The 25,018-nt window shown below is 38.7% G+C and overlaps 1 protein-coding gene across 1 annotated transcript in view; it reads right to left on the reverse strand.

Moving 5' to 3' along the window:
- The window catches only part of grik4 (glutamate receptor, ionotropic, kainate 4), a 303,837-nt gene that overhangs the window by 141,744 nt on the left and 137,075 nt on the right, over positions 1-25,018 (reverse strand). Inside the window, exon 4 of the mRNA XM_067594699.1 lies at positions 11,010-11,143. Within this exon, the coding sequence (XP_067450800.1) occupies positions 11,010-11,091 (82 nt within the window). The 5' untranslated portion in view covers positions 11,092-11,143. The remainder of the gene's footprint in view (positions 1-11,009; positions 11,144-25,018) is intronic.

Consider the following 25,018-nt stretch of genomic DNA (forward strand, 5'->3'; position numbering starts at 1 on the left):
CAGTGTAACAAGCAGCTAAATGAGAGGACACCAGTAAAGTTAAGTTTATTGGCAACACAGTTAAAAAATATCCAGACAGGGCGCATACTGGTAGCCCACTGGTTAAGACACATACCACATAGCTGCAATGTCAGCGGTTTGATCCCGACAAGTGGACCCTTGTTGCATATCATCTCCTAGTCTCTCTCTCCCGCTTGTTTCCTGTCTACTCTCTACTGTTGCTGTAATAAAGGCTTAAAAAAAATGCCCCAAAAATATATTTTTTTTAAAAATCCAGACAGGCAGAGAGAGCCAAAGAGAAAGGGAGAGTAAATGCCTCTGCTTGTTGATGCTTACATACTGTATATACATGAACTAGCAAATGCATGTGTGTGTGTACCTGGCATTGATGTTGTGTTTTTCTGCTCTAATCAAAACCCAGTCAACAAAAGCTGTTTTTCCCCGCTAGCTGCCAGGAGATAATAGCTCTCCACAGGAGCAAAAGAAGAGAACATTTTCAGCATTTATAGCTATATTTCCATGAATCAAGGCATAAGCACAAGCAAGAGTTTGTGGAGCTTGCACAGTCGGCCGTGGAAACATATCTTTAGTAATTTTGTGACCAAAGGCGTTAGCGCAGCAGCGGTGCACATGTGCTGCAGGTGTAAAATGGTTTAGAACAGGGGGAATAAATTACAATAAGTGTTTGGTTGGCATCAATCATGACTAATCAAATCATCTCCTCTAATTCTCCTTAAAAGCAACGCTCTCTCAACAATGCACTGACTGTAATGGATGAGAAGAGTCAAGATCTGCGGCACAAAAACAGCCGCTGCTAAGAGGAAATTGATGTTCTTGTCTGGGAGATTCAGCGCTGTAAGGTGCAAATGTGGGATGAATAAAAATAAACAGAGGAAAAAAAATGTCCCTCTTTATTCCTGTACGAAATGCAGAGCAAAGTATTAAGTGCCATTTATTGCATAATAGACACTTAATGCGCAGCGGAAACAGAGCTATAGCTGAATGATGTAGGTAGGGGCCTGATCATGCAATCTCTAAAAGTAATCAGAAGTATCTCCAGTTGGATTCTGAATTTCTCAGGGAGCTAGAATAAAAAGGATGCGGTCTAGCAGCAGTATTCTGGTCCACTTGTAAGCTGCCTAACAATGTCAAGTGAAAAGGGAGTTAGAATCATTGAAGCGGGATGAAATAAATGTGTAACTGATCATGTCCATCTCAGGTAGAGATAAAACGTTATACCAGTGTTTCTCATCTGGAAAAACAGACATGAAATAAACATACTGACAAACATGCTGACATGCTGGTCAAGTGTGAACACCTACTCAAACGTGCCACATATGTTACTGAGGTTATATTCTGACAGATAATGAAAGAAACCCACTGATTTCATTCATCTTAGTGATAAGATAGGCTGTGCGGGGCAAAAACATGATGTTCTGTAGTGAGATTTTTTTTTCTATCAAATCCTTGATACATTATAGATTTTTCACACTTGTGTATAACTGTCTGTTATAACTGTATTTTGACATTTTACAATGCAAACATGAATGAGTAGATATCATCTGTAAAGCAGTAAGCAGTAGACACCTTGAAAATTATTCAAGGACCTTTGTAAGAGGAAGGCTAGCAGTGGATAGAAGAGATCGTGAGAAGAGACAGCTGGTCCATTTTTGGTTTTATAGGCTGGCATATCAAGGTTTTATTCCAGATGGATCCAGTAGAGAGGAGAGCAGTGTGAGTTTTGTTTGAGGGTGTGAAGGTTAAATTTCTGTTTAAATATCAGGTAAACAAGATCACAGATTCAGCACATCCCTGACACAGTCTACACCCCATATTGCAACTTCTCATTGTAGCACTAGTGCATGGGATCGTGCTTTTATCACTCACTTTTACTATACATGCAAACCATTGGTGTTGTGGCTCCAACTGATAATCAAAATAACATTTGATGGTGTTTAAATGTGCAACAGTGCTCTTATTCACCTTCCATATCACATTACTCCAACCAGGAGTAATGTGTCAGGATTCATGTGCAGCCGCCACTAAGATTTAATGGATTATCTATAGGCTATATGGTAATATGCAACAATAATATGACATCTCCATATATTTACTTTATTATATGAATATTTACCTCTTTTCAATTTAAACTTCAGCGATGATTCTGCTGTACGATGCCCTGGTTATGACCTTCATTCTGCACCACCATGGTACAGTAAATTATACAGTAACACTCACTGTTTTATATGAACTAAACTCATGCCTTCCATCGCAGCATCAGGGAATCTCCAAAACACATCAGCAATCCCTGCAGCTTGTAATTAGTTTGTTAATAATTTAAGTACCACTGTTTTCATGTGTATGGCTGAGGATAAGGGAGGCATTTCTACTTATGTATGTGAACATACACATAGCCAAATGGGCAAACATTCATTTGAATTTATCTTTATCAATCTCATTGAGGATACATTAATTCAGGAGGGTGTGTGTGTGAGTTGGGATGTGTGATTGAAACTACACACACACACACACACACACACACACACACACACATACACACACACACACACACACGTTATACATGACTGTGCACTGTGACTTTGTCAGATTTCCTGAATAATTTATGTGGTAAGCTCAGGAGCAAAGTAGTGTGCATAATTGCATAACATAACTCATGTTTGCCATTGCATCCAGTCTTAATGAGTTAACTAAACAATTGGTCCCAGCACCTGCCCTGATAATTAAAACCTTAGAGATTAATCATAAATTCTCCTTCTTTCAGTCAGTGCCTTAGGTTGAGATCTATCTTTGCGTGTACATGGGCTCCATTCTAATCTAAAAACACCTTTTCCTGCAAAAGAATCCTGAACAAATGAATCTTCTAATTAGGTGACTGATTTTTGAGGAAACATATCCTGTAACAAAGAACACTGTTGCCTCCAGGTGAACACACTGTTCCATAATTAATCTCCTTTTTCTTTCTGTTATGTACCCCCTACTTTCACTGAGCTTAACAGAGAGAACTGAGCAGTTGGCTCATGTAACAGGTGGTCATCTAAAAAGGGGTTTAGCTAAGATTTGCCCTGTAGCATCAGGTCTCTGAGTACACATGTATAAGTGTCATTAACCTAATGGCTCGCACAGCTCATGGCTGAGTAATTAAAAGCAGGGAGATTAATCATAAAGTCTCCTCATATGGCTCCACAGCTGGACATCAGTCTTTGCTTTATGAAATGTGAAAGTTTCACTATCAAGGAACTAAGGGCTTTGCTACAATTCAAAGGATATTTCAAAGCATTGCGGGATACTTCCCTCACAGTTATTTACTCTCCTCCCCTCCCGACATGCCATCTTCTGTGCTCTTCCAGTAACAGTAAGTTAAATGAGTTCATAGATGCCAACTGAAGTCAGAGAGTATGAGGGCAGAATGAACCTGACTGGAGGCAAGGGCACAATGACTCATCTGTGGTGGGTCTAGCAGCCAGTCTTAATAAGTCACTGTGAGTGTGGATGGGGCTGAACCGAGGGGAATTGACAGTGTGGTGCTGCTGACTTGTGGGCATTATCTCAGCAGGGCTAATTATAGTATTAGACTCTACCTGTGGGCTTCAATTTCACTGATCCACCCTGCATGCCCTAAGGAGCCTGGGCACACAGACACATATGCACACATATGAACATACACTCACATGTGCACACACACACACACCAACTTAGTGTCCCTAGAAATTGTGTTGCTATTAGACAATCCTGCATCACATGATGTATATCCAGTGCATATAGTACTTTCAATACCAATCCAGGAAGTAGCCTGTCCCTCATGTAGCAAAAAGTAAGCAGGATGGCAGATTAGCATATAGCATGTCTGAGTTTGAAACAATTCATGCTTTTTTTAAACAGTAACCACTACCTTTCTTGACTTTCAGTGTTTTGCCATAGCTTTGCCATAGTTTAACCTAAAATAAGAATTAGAAAGTCAGAAAACATAGTAATTTTGTATAACAGAGGTACTTTTTTCCTTTGCTTTCATTTTTTGATCCTTTAGATTTGTATTGAGACCCCTTGAAATGGTCTTGACCCCCAGATGTACAGCATACCTGCATGTGTTTCTCACCCAAAATAGCAACACAGTTGAGGCAGACAGTAATCAAGTGGAAAGAGAGGTGGTAAGACATGCAACAAAGGTAGCCAGCTGGAATCGAACCAGCAGGGACATTGCTTTTATGAGGCATGTGCTGTTACCATTCGACTATCCAGGGACTTCCCCTGTAGCTACAAGATAAAGACACAAAGGAAATGTATGCAGTGCTAGTGTATTTACTAGACAAGGCTTCTCTCCAGTGAGAATCACTACATCAGGATCACCACAGTTTGCCTTCTTTACATCTATCTCAACACAAACTGCAAGCCACCCCAACTAACAGCTCCAGCCATGTCAGTCTTGAGAGGCTGGGTAAAGACGGTGCAGGCACAGCTTTTGCTACTGAGAAAGTGGAGCCAATTGAATTTAGTCCACTGAGAATCCTCAATCATGTTCTCCCACTGAGTGTGAAAAAAGGGAGCAAAGAAGCAAAGAAAGATTTGTCTGACTTTTTCCTGTGGAGCTAGTATGGCTGCTGCTCCCCCAGTACTCCAGGATGCTCTGCAAGTGATTTATAAAGTAATGTAAAGAAATCTGAGAGTTTTTGTTTAACAAGCCTCAGGCAGCAACTCTTGTGGTGTTTGTGAGTACAGTGGCAGGTTTCATACAACGTGTATGCACCAGTGTTTAGCTATAATACAACAGTCTGAAGTTTTATTTTGAGTAAGAATGTCAGTCAAGTGTCAGAGTGTCTTAATGAGGTCTCAAACTTGATTGGAGATTATTTATATAAATCAGTTGATTGTCAGCTGATGACATGAATTGTGTATCCTGCCTGGACTAATGCAAACTTCATTAAGCACATAATTAATCAACAGACATCAACATGCTGTTATTTGTCAAATGTAACATTTGAAATAATGCTGACTACCAAAATCCAGCTGTTTTCTCCAAAGGAGCAATTCCAAATATATTACTATTAATAAGAATAGAATAGATAATATACCGTACACTATGAATGATACAGTACATGCTAATGTTGACAGTATCCTTATTTGACATAGTGTGAAAGAAATCAATGTACCAAAAAAATAAAAAATAAAATAAAAAATCAGTGTACCCTTTGGTACTAACAGGAATCATATGCATGTACCAAAGGATGTCAATGAAAGTGTGACACTGAAATGCTATTGTACTGCCAATTTCACATTTAAAAACTAATAAAATGTTTAACAGAGTCTATCTTACATGATATTTCCTTTCTAAGCTGGTAGAGAAGCAATTACACAAGGATCTTTTGAGAGCTGTTTTGTTTTGCATTGATGGATAATACAAACACCACATTCGAAATTGAGCAATTTTAAAATGCCTTCTGACATTTCTAAGCATACTTAGGTGTACGGGAAATTTGATGAAAGTTTAAATGCCAGGATCGTACAAGCCATTTCTATTATATGCAGACAAAATCACAAGGTGACATTATAAATGTGAACATCATGTAACACAAAAACAATGGTTGTTTTGGCCATGGTTTAGCAAAGGCATACTGTATAGCAGTAAATGTAAGATTATTGTATCATTGTATCAGAGGAAATTTAATGACCTTAACAGTCCATGGTCAGTTGTTTTTTTTAATGAAGTTGATGGAGCATACATGTGAGAGATGGGACCATCTGTAGTAAAGCAAGCTTTATCCTCTATCTACTCTATCTAACATCACAAGGTTTGGGGAGTGACTTCAAGAAAGAAATTAAAAAAACAAAACAAGTATATCTCTATATGGTTGGGGTAGCAATTTGGGATGACCGGGAATATTGCTTCTTCACGTTGCAAAGAGCAAGTTGACGAGGTTCAGCCATCTGTTAAGGATGTCCCTGGGCATCTCCCTACGGAGGTGTACGACTGGGAGGAGACCATGGGGCAGACCCAGGACATGCTGGAGGGATTACATCTCCCAGCTGGCCTGTGAGCACTTGGGGATCACTTAGATCAGAGAGCTGAAGGAAGTTGCTGGGGAAAATAACGGATGGGCTGGCCTGCCCATCCTGTTGTAACTATGGCCCTGACAAGACCGAGAAGCTAAAAAATTAATGAATAAATGGGCAAATAAAATCAACAAACACAGACAGCCTGGCTCTCAAGATATCCCTGCGGTCCTAATAATAAGAAAAGTGTTTTTTTTTAAAAATAAATGTCAGTGGCAGTAAAATAGTTTTTTTTAAATATATTCCCCTGCTGCCTTTTGCATAAATATATACATGCCTTAAAATTAGATCCATTAATCTATGGAACAAACTACATATGGATCAATTTAATAGCAGAATTACATGCACACAATTGAAACAGACATTGATTTATGCATATATAAATATTCAGGAACCTCCCCCACTTTTTTTAAAGATTATGGAATATGTCCTATGTCCTATGTCCTGGAGCAGAGCTTGTACTGTCACTCTATTCTAGCTCATATGATCTAATTTCTGTTGTTTATTTTAATGTTGGCGTTAGAAATATTCCAGCAAATTTCTAAGACAATTAACATTAATCCTGTTCTCTGGTTTGAAAAGGGACCACATACTGTGAGTATTAAATCCAAAGCCTAATTCTTTTCAGTATAACAGAGTCCACATCACATTTAAGTTTAGGATAAAGGATATCTGCTGAGGTAATTTCACAGCACTTGAGTGAGCCGACACCCAGTGGGTGCCAACAGCAAAATTTTATGTTCCCTGTGGTGAAGACCAATGCAAGGAAACATTCTGTGGGCTTCAGAGCGATAAGAAAAACCTGATGTGAGTGTCTGGAGTTTTTAATAAACAGGAGATACATCTTCTACCTGTCTGTCGAGAGCTACACTGATGAATACAAACACTCACTTCGCTTATTTTGAATTTTTCTGCCACATCCTCATATCTACTGTCACCTTCAGCTGTTGTTGATGCTAAGAAGGCAATGAAATGTAACAATTTCGTGCGTAAAAAATGCAAAACCTTAGTTCTCACTTCAGATTATTGATATAATCTTCTATTATTTGCATAAAAATAATATCAACAGGGGCTATAAACAGTGGTGAGATGTAACTAAGTACATTTACTCAAGTATTAAACTTTGAGATACTTGTACCTTACTTTTTATTTCAATTTTATGCCACTTTATACCTCTATTCCACTACATTTGTTACTCAATTACATTTATTTCACAGCAAGAGTCACTAGTTTTCTTTTCAGATAAAGACTTTACATATCAAACAACAATTTCTAAAGTATGACACAGTTATAAATTAAAATACCCAGCAGTACATAAATCTGTTGATATTAACTCCACTTTGACAGCAATAAAATTCTGCTTACAGGTTAATGCATCAGTAATAAAGATGCTGATAATATGCCACTTTTAATGTAGCACTAATGAAGGATCTGTAGTTCTCTGGACTATGTTTTGCTGATTTTCCCTCCTTGTATTAACAAAGACAGACATCAGCTTATGGTGGTGATTATGTGTGTATGTGTGGAAGACGATTTCTCTAAATTAACATAAGAAGCAGCTTATTGGCTGGATGAAATCAGACAGCAGACGCTCTTTCACTTAACTAATGGGGGAATACCACCCACAACAACAAGCTGCACCATATGGTTGTGAACACGGTTTTTCATGTTCTATTATGCAGTATCTCTTCTTGTTTAAATGTTTTACTTGTGTAGTCAAAGGTCTGAATTAATAACAAGGTCTTACATCATTTTAGTCTTTTGTGAATCGATGTTTCCTGATATACTGTATTAACATTTCATATTTGTTTTCTCCTAGACAAATAGTCTACAAAAATATGCTATTCATGATTGGTTTGCAATTCACGTGTCTGTGTGGTGTTGCTTATTAGAGGCAATACTGAAGTGAATTCAATTACTTTTACTTTCTAATGTCAATATCACTTTAATTCATCTATTGCTCGACAATAATTTCTACAACACTGCAACTTACACATCATTCCATGGCTGTAGTAAAATGCCATATGTCATAAAAGTCACTAAACATCCCAATCAGAAGGTCCATCAGATGACATGTAGACCTACTGTACATACCATCCTCTGGCCTATCTTATTTGCAAACAAATGTCCATTTTATCCACTGGATTTGCCAACAACACAGCAGAGACAAAGAGAAGTTCCTCAGTTCACCTACACTGAGCTTGCTGCTGGCTGCTAGCTGCTGGCTGCCGGCTGCTGGCTGCTGGCTGGTTCTGGCGGGAAATGTGGCAGGGGCGTGAGGTTGTTTTTGGCCCTGATACATTGAGAGAAGGCCAGACAGTGACATTATGCCAGCCAGGCAGGGCTCGAGGGACAGCCATGTTAAATACCATCTCCTGGAGCGCAAATGGCAGGGAGTTTGTGGTGGTGTTTGGGGGTATGTGTTTGTTTGCATGCCTTGGTGTGCTTCGAAATGTGTATGTCTGTGTCTGTGCTTGTGCATGTTTGTGCCTTGTACTGTGTATAAACACACACACACACACACACACACACACACACACACAGAGGCAGAGCACATGCAAACACATAGTGACAGTACACTGGCAAAGCGACTGGCGCTGTGCACAGATGACATTAGAGGAAGGGGGAAAAACAGGCCAACCACCTAATTATCCATCAACGATGCAACATGACTGAGAGAAACATTAACTACCATCGCAGTGGAGGCACCTCTGTACAATAAGGTGGAGGGGGGAAAAGAAGGCAGAGAGAAAGCAAAGACATCGGCCTGCGAGACATTTATTGAACAATATTCACACAAAGAAATAATTTGTTCTTGGTTGTGTTGATACAGTAAACTCTGAAGTCGTGTTGTTTTCAAAATATAGAAAATGGTTTGGGGCATCATATGCCAAACGACCCAAAAAAAAATTCTGCATATCAAGCTGTGCACTAGCAGAGATGTGAGGCAGGGAGCAGACAGAGGAGAAACTTTGTGATTACAAAAAATGTCTTGTTCAAAAATAAGAAATGTTCATACTGTTCAAAGACGACAGTTCAACTGACTCAATTTTGTCAATTTTCAAAATACGGGAGGATAAAAAGGATCATTTCTCTCACACAGTTGGAAAAGTAAAGGGAGAAGGATGGAAAGATCAGAGGAGGTCTGCATTAAAGTTACAATATGCATACATGAGCTTGTATGACTGAGACTTTCATCATGTGAAGAACTAAATGCATAACACCAGAAAGGACAAAGAAAAAAATATGTGTTATCAATAGTTTTAGTCTTATTTTCTGCTATTAAAACTGTACTTCTGCTCCAACTCAAAAAACATCCACAATTTTAATCCACGGTTCATAGCCTTACAATAACCACGTGGGGATTTGTGTGGGGCTTTGTGTTATTGACTTCCACCCCTCTACCCCGAAAACAAATCTTACTCTTGGCTGTTCCTGAAAGTTGACAACCGTGCTACAGTATAAATTTAAAGCCAGCCACTGAGAGAGCACGATGGGAGTACAGACTGTGAGCTGTAGAATCAATCTCATTCTTTAGCTCTACCTCCCCATCGGTTTCTATACAGTATGTATATTGTATATATATATATATATATATATATATATACACATACATACATAAATACACACACACACACACACACAGTTTCCCACCTAATACGAGGGATCTATACATACATAAAGAGACAGTCAGTCAAACTTTTGGTAGACAAGGAGCTAGTGACAAGGTGTCAGAGACCTGCTGACTGTAGGAGAATAATAACAAGGAGAAACAACTCCCAATGGTTATCAACACACTCTGGCAGGTTATGAGACTTTTGAACCATGCCCTCTCAAATACAGTCTTGGTCCGCCGATCACCTTTTCCAGAACCAGAATATCACAGTGAGTTCTGCTCAACTTTGAGCTTTGAGCTTTTATTTGGACTGTTCAAGCAGCTGGCATTACACAGTCATTGATTGAGCTGGAAATGACTTGATTGAGCTGGGAATGATGTATTTAGAATAGTTAAGTGGTAACGCAGAACTTATAATTGAGAGGCTATAATATGTCATTTAAATGTGGGTTTCAGGTAACATTCATAATAGTGTGTGAAAACTCAACATGTGGGTTAGCAATGTTACTTGTTGTTGCTGTGCATAACGGTATGATGTCATTGACGACAACAAGTTGGAATATTGCCATTGTCACAATATGATTTTTTTGAACGATATGGGTATGATATGGCAAACCCCTATTGAGTAACATGTAACAGGTTGTTTTCAGCTTATTATGGCTTCAATTACAGACAAAGCTGTGCCATTGTATATGAATGAATACACAGTAAAAAGTCTGTACAGTACATCATGAAACTTCTGTATCTATTTTCAGTTATATAATAACAATTAAAATCTCCAGCTGTGTGTTAAAAATGTCTATGGTGTATTGCGGTATAGCCTAAGATGATAAAACTTTCTGCACAGACCTCTCTATGACTTTTCTCTGCAACACTGCAAAAGAGCAAATGTGGATATTTTTTTGTCTAGGTTTGGGAGTATTTCAGAGCCAATTAGGACTCTGTCATATCTACACATGAATTTTTTAGCCTGTTGATACCTCAAGCAATGTGTGACTGAGGAAACATGAGTTCTTCTCAACACTTTTGATTGAATTTCCTCAGCCAGTTTGAGAGGCTGTGAAATTCTGGTTGAACTATCAATTTGAGCTGACATTTCTACTCAGTAATTTCATTTCAACTCAAGCTCGATAATTTAAAAAAAATGAAATTAATTTATTCACTGATTTTTCAATTAATATGAAAAAGAAAATCCGTTTATATATGTGGTATGCAAGTGTGTGTTGTAACGTCTCTAAACCAACAAGAAAGAAGACGTCCAGGATCAACATGTGTATAAAGCAGCTTTTAACCGTTACAAGGTTGTAGATTTAGTTGTATGATTTACCTATTCTGAAGGAGAGCGGGCCACCAGAGGTGCTTCTCACCCACATGGCTAAGAAGAGCAGAAGCGCCCAGGCTGTGAGCATCTTCTATGACTCCTCATGGGTCCTGCCCCGGGGGTGCCCCTGTCACAGCCACCTGAAAAATATACAGAGGAGAGCATACTTTTTATACATCAACCATCATCACCAAGGACACACAAGCCAAAGCAGTGCAGCAAACTGATAAACCTGCAGACAAACAGTACTTCCTCTCTTTCTCTCTCTTTGCATGCTGGGAAACTGTTAATGAGAGTGTGAAACTGCTTTGTCGGGCTCCCCCTTTGCGGTTGTTTGTTCCTGCATGATTAGTTAAGAGTGAGTTTGTGTGTCTATTTTTTCTTGTTTGTGTCAGAGATGGAAACATTTTCCTTGACTAGTCTTGAGGACAGGAAAATTAATGTACAGTCAACCATAATGTCTGTGTTTGACTACTGTTTTATTCTCGTGCTGCTCGCTCTACCTTTAAACTGCTAAAAGCAGTTTATCATTGTGCATTTCATTAGAGTCTAATATCGCACACATTACTGTGTACTATATGAAAAAAAGTAGGCTGGTCCTCACTATCATTCTTATTGATTTAATCTTCTTAAAATCAAAACCGCTGCTCACCAGACCACATCTAAGGACTATTTAACTCCAGTTACCCTTTGCATAAATACTGAACTCAGGAAGACTGTGTTCCACTATTTTGCACATTATAAATGGAATGAATTGCAGAAGATTTTAAAACTTAAATGTCTCATCTCACAGGCCAATTTAAAACATTAATCTTGAATCTATTTAGTAATGTCTGTTGTTTCTGAAGCTGTCTGTGCTTTTATTTATCTTGTCGCAAAAAGATTACCTGATTAAATAAATGTTACAATGACTTATGACTTACATGAGATAGCACAGGTGTGCCCTGCTTTGACCCAAACATTTGTCCTATATTGAAGGTCTAGAGAGCTTTGCTTTATTCTTAAATCCTTGCATTGAACCCAACACCCTGTCGACACAGAATGCGTATCAGCTGTGTTTTTCAGTCATCTGTCTCACGCGTGTCTAATGGAAAAGCTACACTTCTATTTTAATCAACATAGCTGTCTACACAGGCTGTGTAACAGCTCACGTTTCATCACATTTTCAAGTAATTTTCTTCAGTTTCATGCACATAACTACGCTTATTGTGTAATGCGTTCTGAGCACTGACAAAATGCAGGTGAGCCCAAAACAATACAACGCACTGATGACATGCTGCTTTCACCACAAACCTGTGTAGAGTGTAAGTGTGCAGCCTTCTTCTTTTGTTATTTAACCTTTATTTAAACCAGGATAGTTTGACCTGAGTATGAATGTTCTTGTACAGCAACCCTCTCTTTTATACTCACAACTGTTGACCATTGAGCTTCCCCCACACACAGATTAATGCTGCCATTTTAGGGATCAAACTGGTAACCTCCCAGTCACAAGCTGCGTGTCCAGTATTGAAGATGCCACTGCTCTACTGTATATGTGGAGGTAGAAGAATAAAATCCTTTCAAGCATGTAGTAAATGCACATCTCACTGGCTTTGAAACTGTAATGTCTGCCTTATGGATGGGGAGCAAGCTGGTTATGACAACCTGTCATATGTATCTGTTATGTATGAATGAGGCTGTGGACTCTGTTTGCTATGTTCATACTCTGAAGCGTGGTGTCCTCTGTGCCCTCTGATTCTCCACATACCTCTCCTCTGGTTGAGTATGGCTGTCTCAGTATCTGTTGTGGTTTATTCTGTGATTCTGATGGCTCATTGTTTGACTTTTTTAATTCCACACTCTGTTTCATCTGGTTTATCATTTCCAAGTGTCTAAATCAATGTGACAGCTGCCTCTCATTCACACAGGCAGAAGACTGCAGAAAGCAGTTTTTCTTTCTTTTTTTGACATGGTAAAAGTGACTGACCAAAAGAGAGAAACAGACTTCACAAATGGTTGATAGCGGTCCAACTCCCGTTGCCCAAGGCAGCTGGGCAACTGTTACAGTTGTGCTCTTCCAAATTTAAAAAAACAAACATACTTCACGCTCTTCTGGACAAAACATAGAGGGTTAGCTCCGAAAAAACAAAAACATGTCAATGCTTTGGAGAAGGCATCTAAGCCTAAAATATCGACCAATGTCACAGAGAGCTCAATATGTCAAAGTTATTAAAATGATCATGTGTCAAGTATGTCAGTTTGACTCTTGTGTTTCTTCTGTCTCTTCATACTGTGAGTTTAAGGATAGGGTCTTTAAACATTATAGTTAGAGAGGAAAACTGAGCAGACCTGTAGTTGCAGAGGTGATAAATCAGAAAGAAGTTAGTTATAGTTCTCCTTCAAGAGACCTACAGCAGTGAGGATAATGAGGCACATTGGGGCCTTTGGAGTGGGGACATTATGTTCTTTGTCATGGGAGCAGTTTAAGTACAGTGTAAAGTTGGGTCTGTATTTATCAAAGGTTTCAAAGAAGGAAATCAGTCCTAATTGACCCATAATTCTACTCATGATGGATACATGTAACTGGTCCTACTTTTAGGCTTAGGAGTAAAAGCATTTTATCAAGTCTCTCAACCTAAAAAAATGTTCCTACAGTATCTCTCCCTAGAGTTATAAGGGCTGGAAAGCTATTAGAGGTTCCCAGCAGGTGGATAATGATAGGACAAACATGTGCACATATTCCAGGTGTGGGAATACGTCTCACTTTTAATTTATAAGAAGAAAATTCTTCAAAAACGAAGATTGGATTGAAACTTTTTTTTGACTGATTTTGTCCTGCTCCACCTATAAACCCTGGCTCCACACCGCAGAGATATTTCCTTTCATGCTTAATTAAAAACATGGAAATAGAGCTACAACAGTGCTGATTTGGTACCAGCTGTGATTGTATTAATTGCACCTCAAAGCTCCAACAAACATGTTCAATAATTTCCCCCCACTATAAAAAGATATCTGAAGATTAAGATAAAAGGAGTAACCTTATCTGAATCAAGGGTCAAAAATAGAGGATGTCGTTTTGCTGTACAGACTGTAAAGCCCCTTGAGGTAAATTTGTGATATTGGGCTATACAATTAAAGATGGACTTGACTTGAAGCTCATGTATCCCACTATCAGACAGCACTGAAAATGCATCCATCACCTATTATAAAGTAACACTTTTCTGTATTTCGTTTCATTTTTGCTGCATTAAACTATATGTTGTTTAGTCTTGCAGTCCTGATTATTTTGTTACTATTGTGTTTGATTGCACACCAGAACAACTGAGGAAAACCACGAGACGTAACCGTTAATGTTACAATACGACTATGATTGTAAATCTGTAAAACAGTAATGTAAATCACGCTCAAATAAAGACATTTACTTCTTGATGAAAGCGTCATAAAAAAGTCTTGAGGTCATCTTTAGAGGTATTTTTAGTTCTAGTTTAACTCATCACGACTTTGGAAATGATTCTGAGATGCTTGATAAATAAAATCACTTTTCCCTTTTCATCAAGGTTAGGCTTTCTTATTTAATCCATCATCAAGGTAGTGAATGATTGTGTGGTTCTGGTAAGTAGAGATAGAGGGCAATGTCTTCACTTTATGTTCCTAAGCAAGGTACACCGTTTTAGAGAAGGCGAGAGAGGTCAGTGCCAAGATAATGCAACCAGAGTGACTGTATTCTACTGGAAAGTAGACTGGAACTTTTAAAAAGACTTGAAAAACAAAGAACCTCTTTAGACTCCCAAATATAGTGAGCCAGTGTGGTCTGTTAGATGCATGGAGGACAAAGCGTGCAAATGTCAGACAGTACACCTGTGAAGAGAGCAGACAGCCAGATTAGTGAAGCAAGACTGAATAGACTAGCTTCTATTTTTTTGCAGGCACAAAGCCAGCAGAGGTGTGAAAGCAGCCTCAATGTCATTTTCATCCACAGGAAGTCCACTGTTTTTGTGTTTGCACCTGCTTGAAAATTTCAGAAATGTTACCACATTTCTCTGTAGAGTAGTAGGTGGTTTCTGGGTTTGGGGGTGAGTGTTTACTTGGAGTGTCTCAGCCGACCATGTGGACTTCACAAAAGAACAAAAATCAAAGAGTGGGGTCTGAAGACCCAGTGGAGGTCTTGCAAGAACCGTTGGCAGCTTGTCGCAATGCTGAGGATGTTTACTTACAAGACAGCAGACAGAACAGAGGAGTTCAGCCTCCCAGGGGGAAGATTGTACTGTTTTCTTGTTTGGTTTTGTTTCCTCACATATTTTAGTGTGTACTTCTGCGCACTTGTATCCCATGTAGGATAAAATGTTCTTTGTCACTCTCCATCTCTCTCTGTTTCTACTCGATAAGAATCTCAGCAGCAGAGTGGGATTACAGATGACGTCATATGCTCTGCATAAAAACCCTTTTTTTTAATTTAAGTTACTATAATATGAACAACATGACAGCACATCTCCCTACATCTCTTGAATTGCTTGTCTGTCAGGGCAATATATTTCCTCATTGTCAGTCAAGTCCATTGAAGGAATCCACGTAATAAATGGACCAAATGCATTACAGCTAGCATCCTACACGATGGATCATCACGGAAAAAGTCTGCCGTGTACAGTAGTTCCTTTGGATGGTATATTTTGTCAGCATAACATTATCAGCACTCTGCCTTTTGGTTCACAGCTACCAATTTAAATCTGTATTGCTAGACGGGGAAGTGAAGAAGTGCACTCTGCCCTTTATAGCAACTCCCAGGAAAGTGTCTGTAAGTAAGTGTGAAAAGCATATGAGCCAGTGGCAACACTCTGTGATTATCATGCTATGCATCTCTGTGGGTGTGTGTTTATGTCTGTAACCCTCTCTACACTCTGAAAATATTCACTCAGGCTGCTATTGCATGTTTTTTTTTTTACTGCACTAAAGGTAACTTAAGTGCGGTAAATGTAAAGGAACTTAAAGGAATAAAATAAACTAGTAACATTTTATGTGGCCATGGAAACTGTTTCAGCATTAATACTCCATGTTGGTCAGAGAAAACCAAATCCACAACCTCTGCAATGTGAACACCAAGAACCAACCATGGGAAATAAGTTTTTTATGTCAAGTTCACTTCATCTGCCTACGGTTTATTTTGCTGGTGTGTAGGTAGCGTTCAGCGGCTCACTGCCCGTGATGGGCAATAACACAGATCCTGTGAGTCCTCAGACTACCTTACTGAGTTACTGCTCAGGAGAGCCCTGGGGAACAGTTGGATAGGGCTGTCAACACATCAAGATCATTTCAGAGAGCTTTCGTAGGAAAACTATACAAATAACAGCTGTCAAAAGTCTTCCCCCGAGGTCCTAAGAAGGGGAGAGAAACCAAAAAACAGCATCAAATGAGAGGTCTGTTCTAAAATTAATTGAGTACTGAAAATTCCTTGCAGCTTATATCGTTATGCACACAGGAGGATTACTGTGCCTTATTGTTCAATTAGCCTGACTCTAGAGCAGCATGTTTTAAACAGTGTAAAACGCTTAATAGAACTAACAACTGATAACCAAGAGTACATGTTTTAGTACGGCAGTACAGGAAAGATTTGACGAATCTAACTTGTTTCCCAGCATACAGAGCTGCGTCACGTTTGATGGATATCACAGAAGTTGAAAGCTTTACTGCTTCTACAAACAGGACACCGTTTCTTTCACTGCAATGGGAAGTGAAAAAAAACATACACAAAGCTGATGTGACATCCTTGAAAGTATCTATGGCAAATCAATGTCAATCGTAGCTCAGATACGTAGCAGCAGCCTGTACAGGCTTCATCACCAATGAGTAGAGACAAACCCTTCGCAGACTTTAGACTGGCAGTCAATGCAATCTGTAACACTAATGACTCTTCAGTGAGATCAGCTCATTCGTGTTAGAGTTCAACACAAATTCCAGTGTACTCAATAGAAGGTTAAAATGAAAATTGAGTTGAATGATTGCGCTTGTTTTTCAAAGAGTCTTAAATCTATGGTATCAATTTTAGGTCAGCTTCTGACCCGAAAAAGACAAACAAAGAATGAAGACAAATACAGCCCATCTAAAAAAAACAAACAGGGTTATACTTGGGAGACAAATGAGTAAAATCTGTGATTCCAAGAAGGCAAAAAGACAAGTAAACAAGTGGTGCAAAGAGTGAGAGGAGTACCTTGGTATCCTCAGGCGTAAATAATACATTCTATAAATTTCAAATCTTTGTCAGTATAGAGCCTTCATGTTGCAAACCAACAAAGTGCCAACTCAAGGAGCCTGTTTGATTTATTTATTTAATTTCCTTGCCTTTTAACTTAAGTTTCACTGAACTTTTTTCCTGTGTTATGCAGATGTGCGTACGAAGAAACTTAATCAGAGTCTTCAGGTCTCCTCTTCTCTCTCGGTTTTCTTTAGACTCTCTGTCTCAAGAGGCCTTCCTGTTTAAACTCACTCCCTTCATGTCTGATGTACTTTGTATCCCAACAAACATGCTACATTTGGACTAGAAACTGCTGCGGTATTTATAGATATTTTTAGTCCTGATGACACTAAAACATGACAATACAATTCTGTGATGATTCTTCCTGAGCCTCAGAATCTACCACAACTCTAAAGTCCCACTGCACAGACTGGATTGTAGAATGAAGAGAACAATGGCTGAGATTTCTTTTACTCTGAGCTGGCGTGAATAGGTAGACAGAGAGGCAATCATACTGTATAGAGTGGTACCCATTGCATTTTCAGTATAAGCCTCTCCTGAATACTGAATAGGCTGAGGATTGTGAAATAAAATGCCAGCTATTGTGACTTTCCTTTTGTTTCTTTGCTCACAGAAAAGCCAGCACAGACTGAGATGGTGAGATGAAATCAGAAAAGGGGCCTGCAGTGTAATCCCAGCCGTTCTGAACAAGGTTTTAAAAACAGTGAGATCTAGTATGCAGCATAATATAGACTGCACACTATAATTTCTTCATTCAGAAGAAGGAGAGAAAGACACTCCCTTTAAAGAGTTTATTAGACTTTGACAATATACAGTGGAGGAGTCCAAGAACTGAGGGGAATAATACAGAAAAGACACAATGCATTTGAACCCGTGTTCAGCATTTACAGAAAATGTGATAATAATGTTGCTCCATTTCCGCTGGATGTGTAAGTGATCAACTGGTTGCTAACACACTGGCTATAACCAAGCCAAAGCTTCTTTTGAGGTTTTTTCTTCCCCCCCTAGTAGCCAAAACTCAATTAACACAGCTTTAAAGAACTCAAACAAAATGTATCTTCAAAATGAATGTTTTAGTGCAGCTGCTGTCATAAGTAAAGAACTTTAACAATATGCAAAAGACTCAGATAAATGGGTTAGAGATGGTCATAATTATGTAGGAATAATGCGGGGGCTGGTGAATTAGCATTAATTCTATTAAATGCAAGGCTGAAAATTATTGGGAGAACTGATAAAGGATGTTTTTTTGGTGTGAAGAAAACAACACGTTTACAGTGTTTTCAATAATGATGCTGCAATTCTTCCATGTTACAAATTATTAATATGCCTTTTCTCCACTGGCTGGTCCATGGAGGTCCAGCAAAAGCACAGCAATGCGCACACACACACACTCAGACACACACATAGACTCAGACACTCAGAATCATTTTTGGTTAAATCCCATTTTTAAAAAGCCACAGGGCAACACCCACAGTCTTGCAGCACAGAATGCTGTTAAGTATCAGTGTCATACTTGACAAATAGGCCTTTGTATTTATACAGCATATGGAGGAAAACAGACACTCTGAAGCAATATAACCATTTTTCTCCAATCTCATTCTCAAATCTCAACCCACTGCCCCCTTTGTTGTGTGTATGTGTCTGTGTGTGTGTGAAAAGTGCATGTGTCGTATATATTTACGTCTCAGTATTAGAAGAAACTTACAAGAAAAATAAGAGAACCTTGAGAAAGCACATTATAGGGATCCAACTGCTGCGATAAATGAGTTTTTGTTTGCAGGAGTCAGTGTGTCACATCGTGGCACACACACACATACACACTCCTTGAGATTAAAACCTTACTAGCACATTATTGCAAAGCACATGGTTTTGGCAGCCAGTTGTGATGCACTGTTGGAGCCTTACAAATATAGTGGCCATGTTTTATTTCAGTTGGGCATCCACATCAGCACAGGAGTAAACTAATATAAAAGAAGTACAGCTCTGACTTCCAAGAGGTGTAGGAGGCTATAAATACAGCAGTTTCTTCTCTGACCCTCACCCCACACATACTGATGGGGGCTATTGGCTTGCTGACTGACTAGCTGGCACCAAGGCTGACCTTAGATATTAATCATGTTGACTATCTGGCAACAGCACCAATCGACTCTGCAATCCCATGACACCATTCTGGTATGAATCCTGATTCACTTCTCACAGGTTTGTGGAAACCATATTGTGCTGGCTATGAAAAGCAGATACAAAAATATTGGGAGAATTCAGTAAAACAACTGTTTGATTCTTTCTAACTTGAACATTTTTCAAGTTGAAGTTGAAACACTTTTGGGCTTATTCTTAAGTTTGCTTTGCTGACTTAATCACACAGCAACAGAAACAAGGGAGAAATCATATGACAGGTGGAGGGTGAATTAACATCAAATTACAAAGACTGGAAAACAACTGCTGCACTTCTTTCTATGTACATCTGGTCACAACTCATAATTAGCTTGTTATATGTAGGAGTGTTAGAAAAAAACATGAGCTATAAAAGAATACCTTTGTGTTTGAAAACTCAGTGTGCATGTCCCACTTTGCAAACTGTATTTTAAACCTGCACCTGATGAATCATATTGGTGCACTTACATCTTTTGAACATTATATAACTTACAACTGAAACTATTGGTCAATTTATCGATCCATTTATTGGTCCAGCATCAACAAAAAATTGCCGGCAATAATTCTGATTATCTGTTAATTGTTTAAGTCATTTTACAAGCAATTTGACAAACAATCTCTGTTTTTTTAGACCAAAACAAGCAATTTGAAAATGTCACCTTGGGCTCTGGCAAATTGTGACAGGCATTTTTCATTATATCCAGACATTTTGTATTCCAAATTATTCACTGATAAATCAAGAAACTCGACAATTTCAGCCCTAATATGAATTCAAACCTAGAGACTCTGCTTCTTATTTAGCCCAATCAAACTGCTCCACATCCAATAAGAACTCCTGTCAGACACTACAATAAGAGGTCTTAGCCTGGTTTAACAATCAGGATGGTGAGGTTGTCTGCGCTGTGTCAACGGGGCAAGATGAGGAGGATCAACGATTGACAGAAAAGGATGGTCTGACAGCTGTTTGACTTGCCTGTCAGAGCAACAGTTTACACAATCCAAATATCAAACCTGTCAATCATACATCAAACGTTGTCTAATTCAATTGCAAATGGCCCATTAAAACTGACAGTTTGAACCAAAGGCAAGTCAGATGCTGCTAGTGTTCCTGCTTACACCACCCATATTACTGGTGACTTCATTGTATGCCATGTAAGAAGGAGGTGAGACCAAATGCCTCCCGTGTGCTACAGTGTCTGAAATAAACTTCAGTGGGAATAATTCTGGTGGGCTGCCACATCGATGGGACAGTGGACTATCAAAAAATCCATGATGTTTTTTCCCGGCTCTATCTGTATCTTTACCAGCCCTCTATGTGTGCCTGTCATTCGGAGTGCACATGAGAGCGTGCTGCGTGCGTGGGCTCACTGGCCAATCAAAACAAAGTTCGATATTGCACATATATAATCAACCCTCACAAAATCTCATTACATAGAGAAATCTAAGACATTTTAGTGACCTAGCCTTTTTTATTGTTGTTTTTCATAGCGACATACATAATACATTTGAAATCCCAGATGTTGAAATGGCACAGGATTTTTTCACAAAAGCTCTTCTTTCAGTCATTAAGAAATATGCTCAATTCAAAAAGCTTAGAAAAGAAAAGATAGATTAATCCCTTGGTTTTCACCTGAATTATCAGCTTTATTTAAGGAAAGGAACAAAGCCTGGTCACTTGCCAGAAACTGTCGGGATCAATCCCATTGGTCATCATTTAGACAACTTAGAAATAAATGCATATCATTTGTGAGAAACGCCAAATTTAATTATTATTTAGACTTATTTATTAGCTCCTATTCAAACCCTGTAAAATTTTGGACTGCAGTTAACTCAATGAAAAACATATCCACTATTTCCCTACCTGCACATACTAAATATGGTGACAGTTTGATTTCTGAACAGAAAGCGGTTTGCCTAGCTTTCAATAAACACTTTGCTGATGCTGGGCATTTATTTGAAAAGGATTACACAGGGCCCCCTCTTATTAATAATGACTGTGTATGCACCATGAACCATGTTTCTCAATTTACCTTTCAGCTCCTCTCTCCTAGTGATGTATTTGAAGCATTGCAAGCCATTGATACCAGGAGTTCAACTGGAGAGGATAAACTGGATCCTTTTTTCTCTAAAACTGTCTGCTCCATTTATCACAGAGCAATTAACGCATATATTTAATCTTTCTATCACAAGAGGCATATTTCCTGGTGTTTGGAAGTCGGCCCATGTAACTCTGTTACATAAAAGAGGTGATATAAGTGATCTAGATAATTACAGACCAATCTCCAAATGATCTTATCTAGCAAAAATCCTGGAATCTTTGGTAAATAACCAACTCAAGACATTTTATTTCAAGTCACTGTGTATTAAGTCTGCGCCAATCTGGATTTAGAGCTAATCACAGCACCTTTTTCAACTATTACAGCACACTAGTTACAAATAATACAGTATCCTCTTTAGACAATAAGAAACATTGTGCTGCCCTTTTTATAGATTTGTCAAAAGCATTTGATATAGTTGATCATCCTTTGCTCTTACAAAGGTTATGCAGTATTGGCTTTGATGTAAAGGCTTGTAATTGGTTTCAGAAGTTGGGGAGTGTCCAGTCTGAGTTCTTGACAGTAACAGAAGGTGTTCCCTAAGGTTATATTTTAGGTCCCTTTCTCTCCAGCATTTATATTAATGATATTGTCTCTTCATTGAGTGGCTGTCAAGTCCATCTTTATGTTAATGACACTACTGTGTATTGTATTGCTGATTCTGTACAACTAGCCACTGAGAACCTGCAACTTTCCTATAATGCTCTACAAGATACTCTTATTAATCTGAAACTGGTACTTAATGCATATAAATTCATGCTGTTTACTAGAACCAGATATATTGATTATAATAGTATGCATATATGCACTGCGAATGGATCTAACATTGAGAGAATTGCTGAATATAAATATCTTGGCATCTGGCTTGATGAGAAATTGACATTTAAATACCATATACACAATCTTGTCAGCAAACTGCGTCAAAAAATTGGCTTCTTTTACAGAAACAGAACCAGCTTCCCAATGATTAGTAGCAAGAGGCTTGTTGAAGCAGGTTCCTATCAGTTTTGGATTATGGGGATGTAATTTATAAAAATGCTGCTCCTTCCACTCTTACACCCCTATCATTCTGCCCTCAGATTTATTACTGGTGATAGTTACAGTACTCACCATTGTATCCTGTATGATAAGGTAGGTTTGGGCTTCTCTGGCAGAGAGGAATAATAAACATTGGTATTTGTTTATCTATAAAGGCTTTTTGGAAAGTTACCACCTTACATCTCAGTGATGCTGGATTGGAACTTTGGACCCTAACTCGCTCACATGACTGGCTTATACTTATTTCTGAATTTGGAAAGTCAGCCTTTTGGAATGATCTTCAACACACACTAAACATCAATACTGTACTGATCTATGAAAAATGCAAAACCGTTTTTCTCTATTTATTTTTAACTCGTCTGCAACTCGTCATCGTTGTAAATGAGGGCAACCTCAATGGTTCTTCCGGTTTAAATAAAGGTTTGATTGAGATGCATAATGAGATTCACATATTTGCATATATTCATGTACTGTTGCGTTGGGAGTCTCAGAACTGGCACAAAAGCAACTTGTAGATGGAAATAAGTGATGTGTGACCAATGTTCAAGGAGGTTTGAGAGACTGTCACAAGCTGCTCAAAATTAATATGCATGTGGTATGTAAACTCCTCGGGTGAATATTTACAGTGAGTTCAAAGAGAATGAGAATGTGTGTCTGTTTGACATGTCTAGACACGAGAAAAAACAATGAACTCAACAAAGGAGAAGGTGGACGTATTTGTATATGGAAACTATCTGTTGCTGTTCCCTCATTCAGCTCTCTGAAATGACCTGAGAGTTTCTGCTTCGGAATGAACTGGACTGTCGCAGCCAGCATGGCGCTCACCAACGTGTCCCAGCAGTAAACACACATTTTATTAACACCAAATCTCAGCGGTCTCCCTGTTAGGGGCAATACAAGGCTGATGGAAAATGGTGTGATGCTGCGACAGCTCATGAAATAGAATCAGGATATCTAGTCTAAGAAAATCAGACTTACTGTTTGGTCTTCAAGACTTTTCAGCACTAATCTAAAAGGTGACTTCAAATCTGCTGACTGGCAGGGAGTCCAGGGCATTTGCAGACGTTGCAGAAGTGGTTTGTTTAGCAATATTTTAGTGAAAATACCAGTGTTTGTGTACCTAAGACTTGAAATATGTTTTGTAGGTTTAAAAATGTGTCCTTGAACAACTCTCCAAAATGTACCAACATTCTGTCCAACATTTTAGGCTACAGGGTGAGAATAACTGAACAAAAAATAATAATTCCTGTGTAGTGAACTTAAAAAGTCAGTCGGCTTCAGCAGTCTAGACTAAAGGGAACAAGGAGTCAAAAAATGCAACACAGATTTGAAACATTGAAAGGAATAAATATAAGAACTAGGGTTACCTTGCATTATTTTGAAAATATGGTTTGCTGTTTTAGTGTTAGCTACTATTTTTAACTGATCTTATACATGTTGTATAGCTATTCATGTGCAGGTGTCCCGAGAGTCTTCATCTGAAACTCTGGCACCTGTTGTTTTGCCTGTCGGGATGCTCGCTATCTTTTTCACAGTAGCTGAATCAGCTCTGCCATTGTGGAAGCTCTAGGTTGCAAACCTGCAGCAGTCACATCAGCACTGCAAACTTACCAAGAGAGAGGGCAGAGGTAGAAAAACAAAACATTAACTTGGCCTAAAACTTTACTACTACTAATAATAATAATTCTTATTTCACACCAAGTTATTCCAATTCATCATCATATGGGAACTGGAGTCTCACTTAGCATGCACCTGGCAGAAAGCAGGGAAACACTGTTGACAGGTTGTAAACAAACACTCATTCTGTCCTTGCAGTCTGATTTGCATGTTTCTAACTGTGGGAGGAAAACAGGAGGAGCTCAGGACCTTTTAGTTCAACAAAACATAATCATGTCAAGATTATGTGTATGATTTACTCATTGAGATGTACAGTACCCTCATTACAGTAACACATTAGGACTGGTGACACATTGGACTACTGTACCAATTACAAAATGTTGAAAGAAGTTAACTTTTAAAACACAAACATGTCATTCACATTCAGGTGTGTGACTTAGCATTTGGTTCCATTCAGTTTTAATATCAGCCTGAAAGTGAAAAGCAGGATGAAGACAGTGATACTGTAAGATTGGGAGCTAAGTTACAATGCGAGATGGATAATTGAAAATATGACCATCACTGAAGCAATCGCTTTCAAAGATAAAGGGCCAGAAAGAGGCTTAGTCAGGCGAGCCCAGCCCATCAATATTCAACAACACCAGGTTGTTTTGGCAGTTAGAGCTTGATTTAACAATAAATCTCCATGATGACGACTGGAGATTTAAGAGGAATCCTCTCTAAAGGACGGTACTTTAAAGTTCTTAATGATGATCTTAGATATTTGTGTTAATTGCAAGTTGAAAGGTCCCAGCTTCAATCATCTCTGTGCATAAATAAAGTGTCAAACTAAGCACTACCCTCAGGCTACTTAAACACTGCCCATGTTGCTCTTAGTAGACAAA

The sequence above is a fragment of the Thunnus thynnus genome, chromosome 7, assembly GCF_963924715.1.
Source record: "Thunnus thynnus chromosome 7, fThuThy2.1, whole genome shotgun sequence".
Taxonomy (NCBI): Eukaryota; Metazoa; Chordata; class Actinopteri; order Scombriformes; family Scombridae; genus Thunnus; species Thunnus thynnus.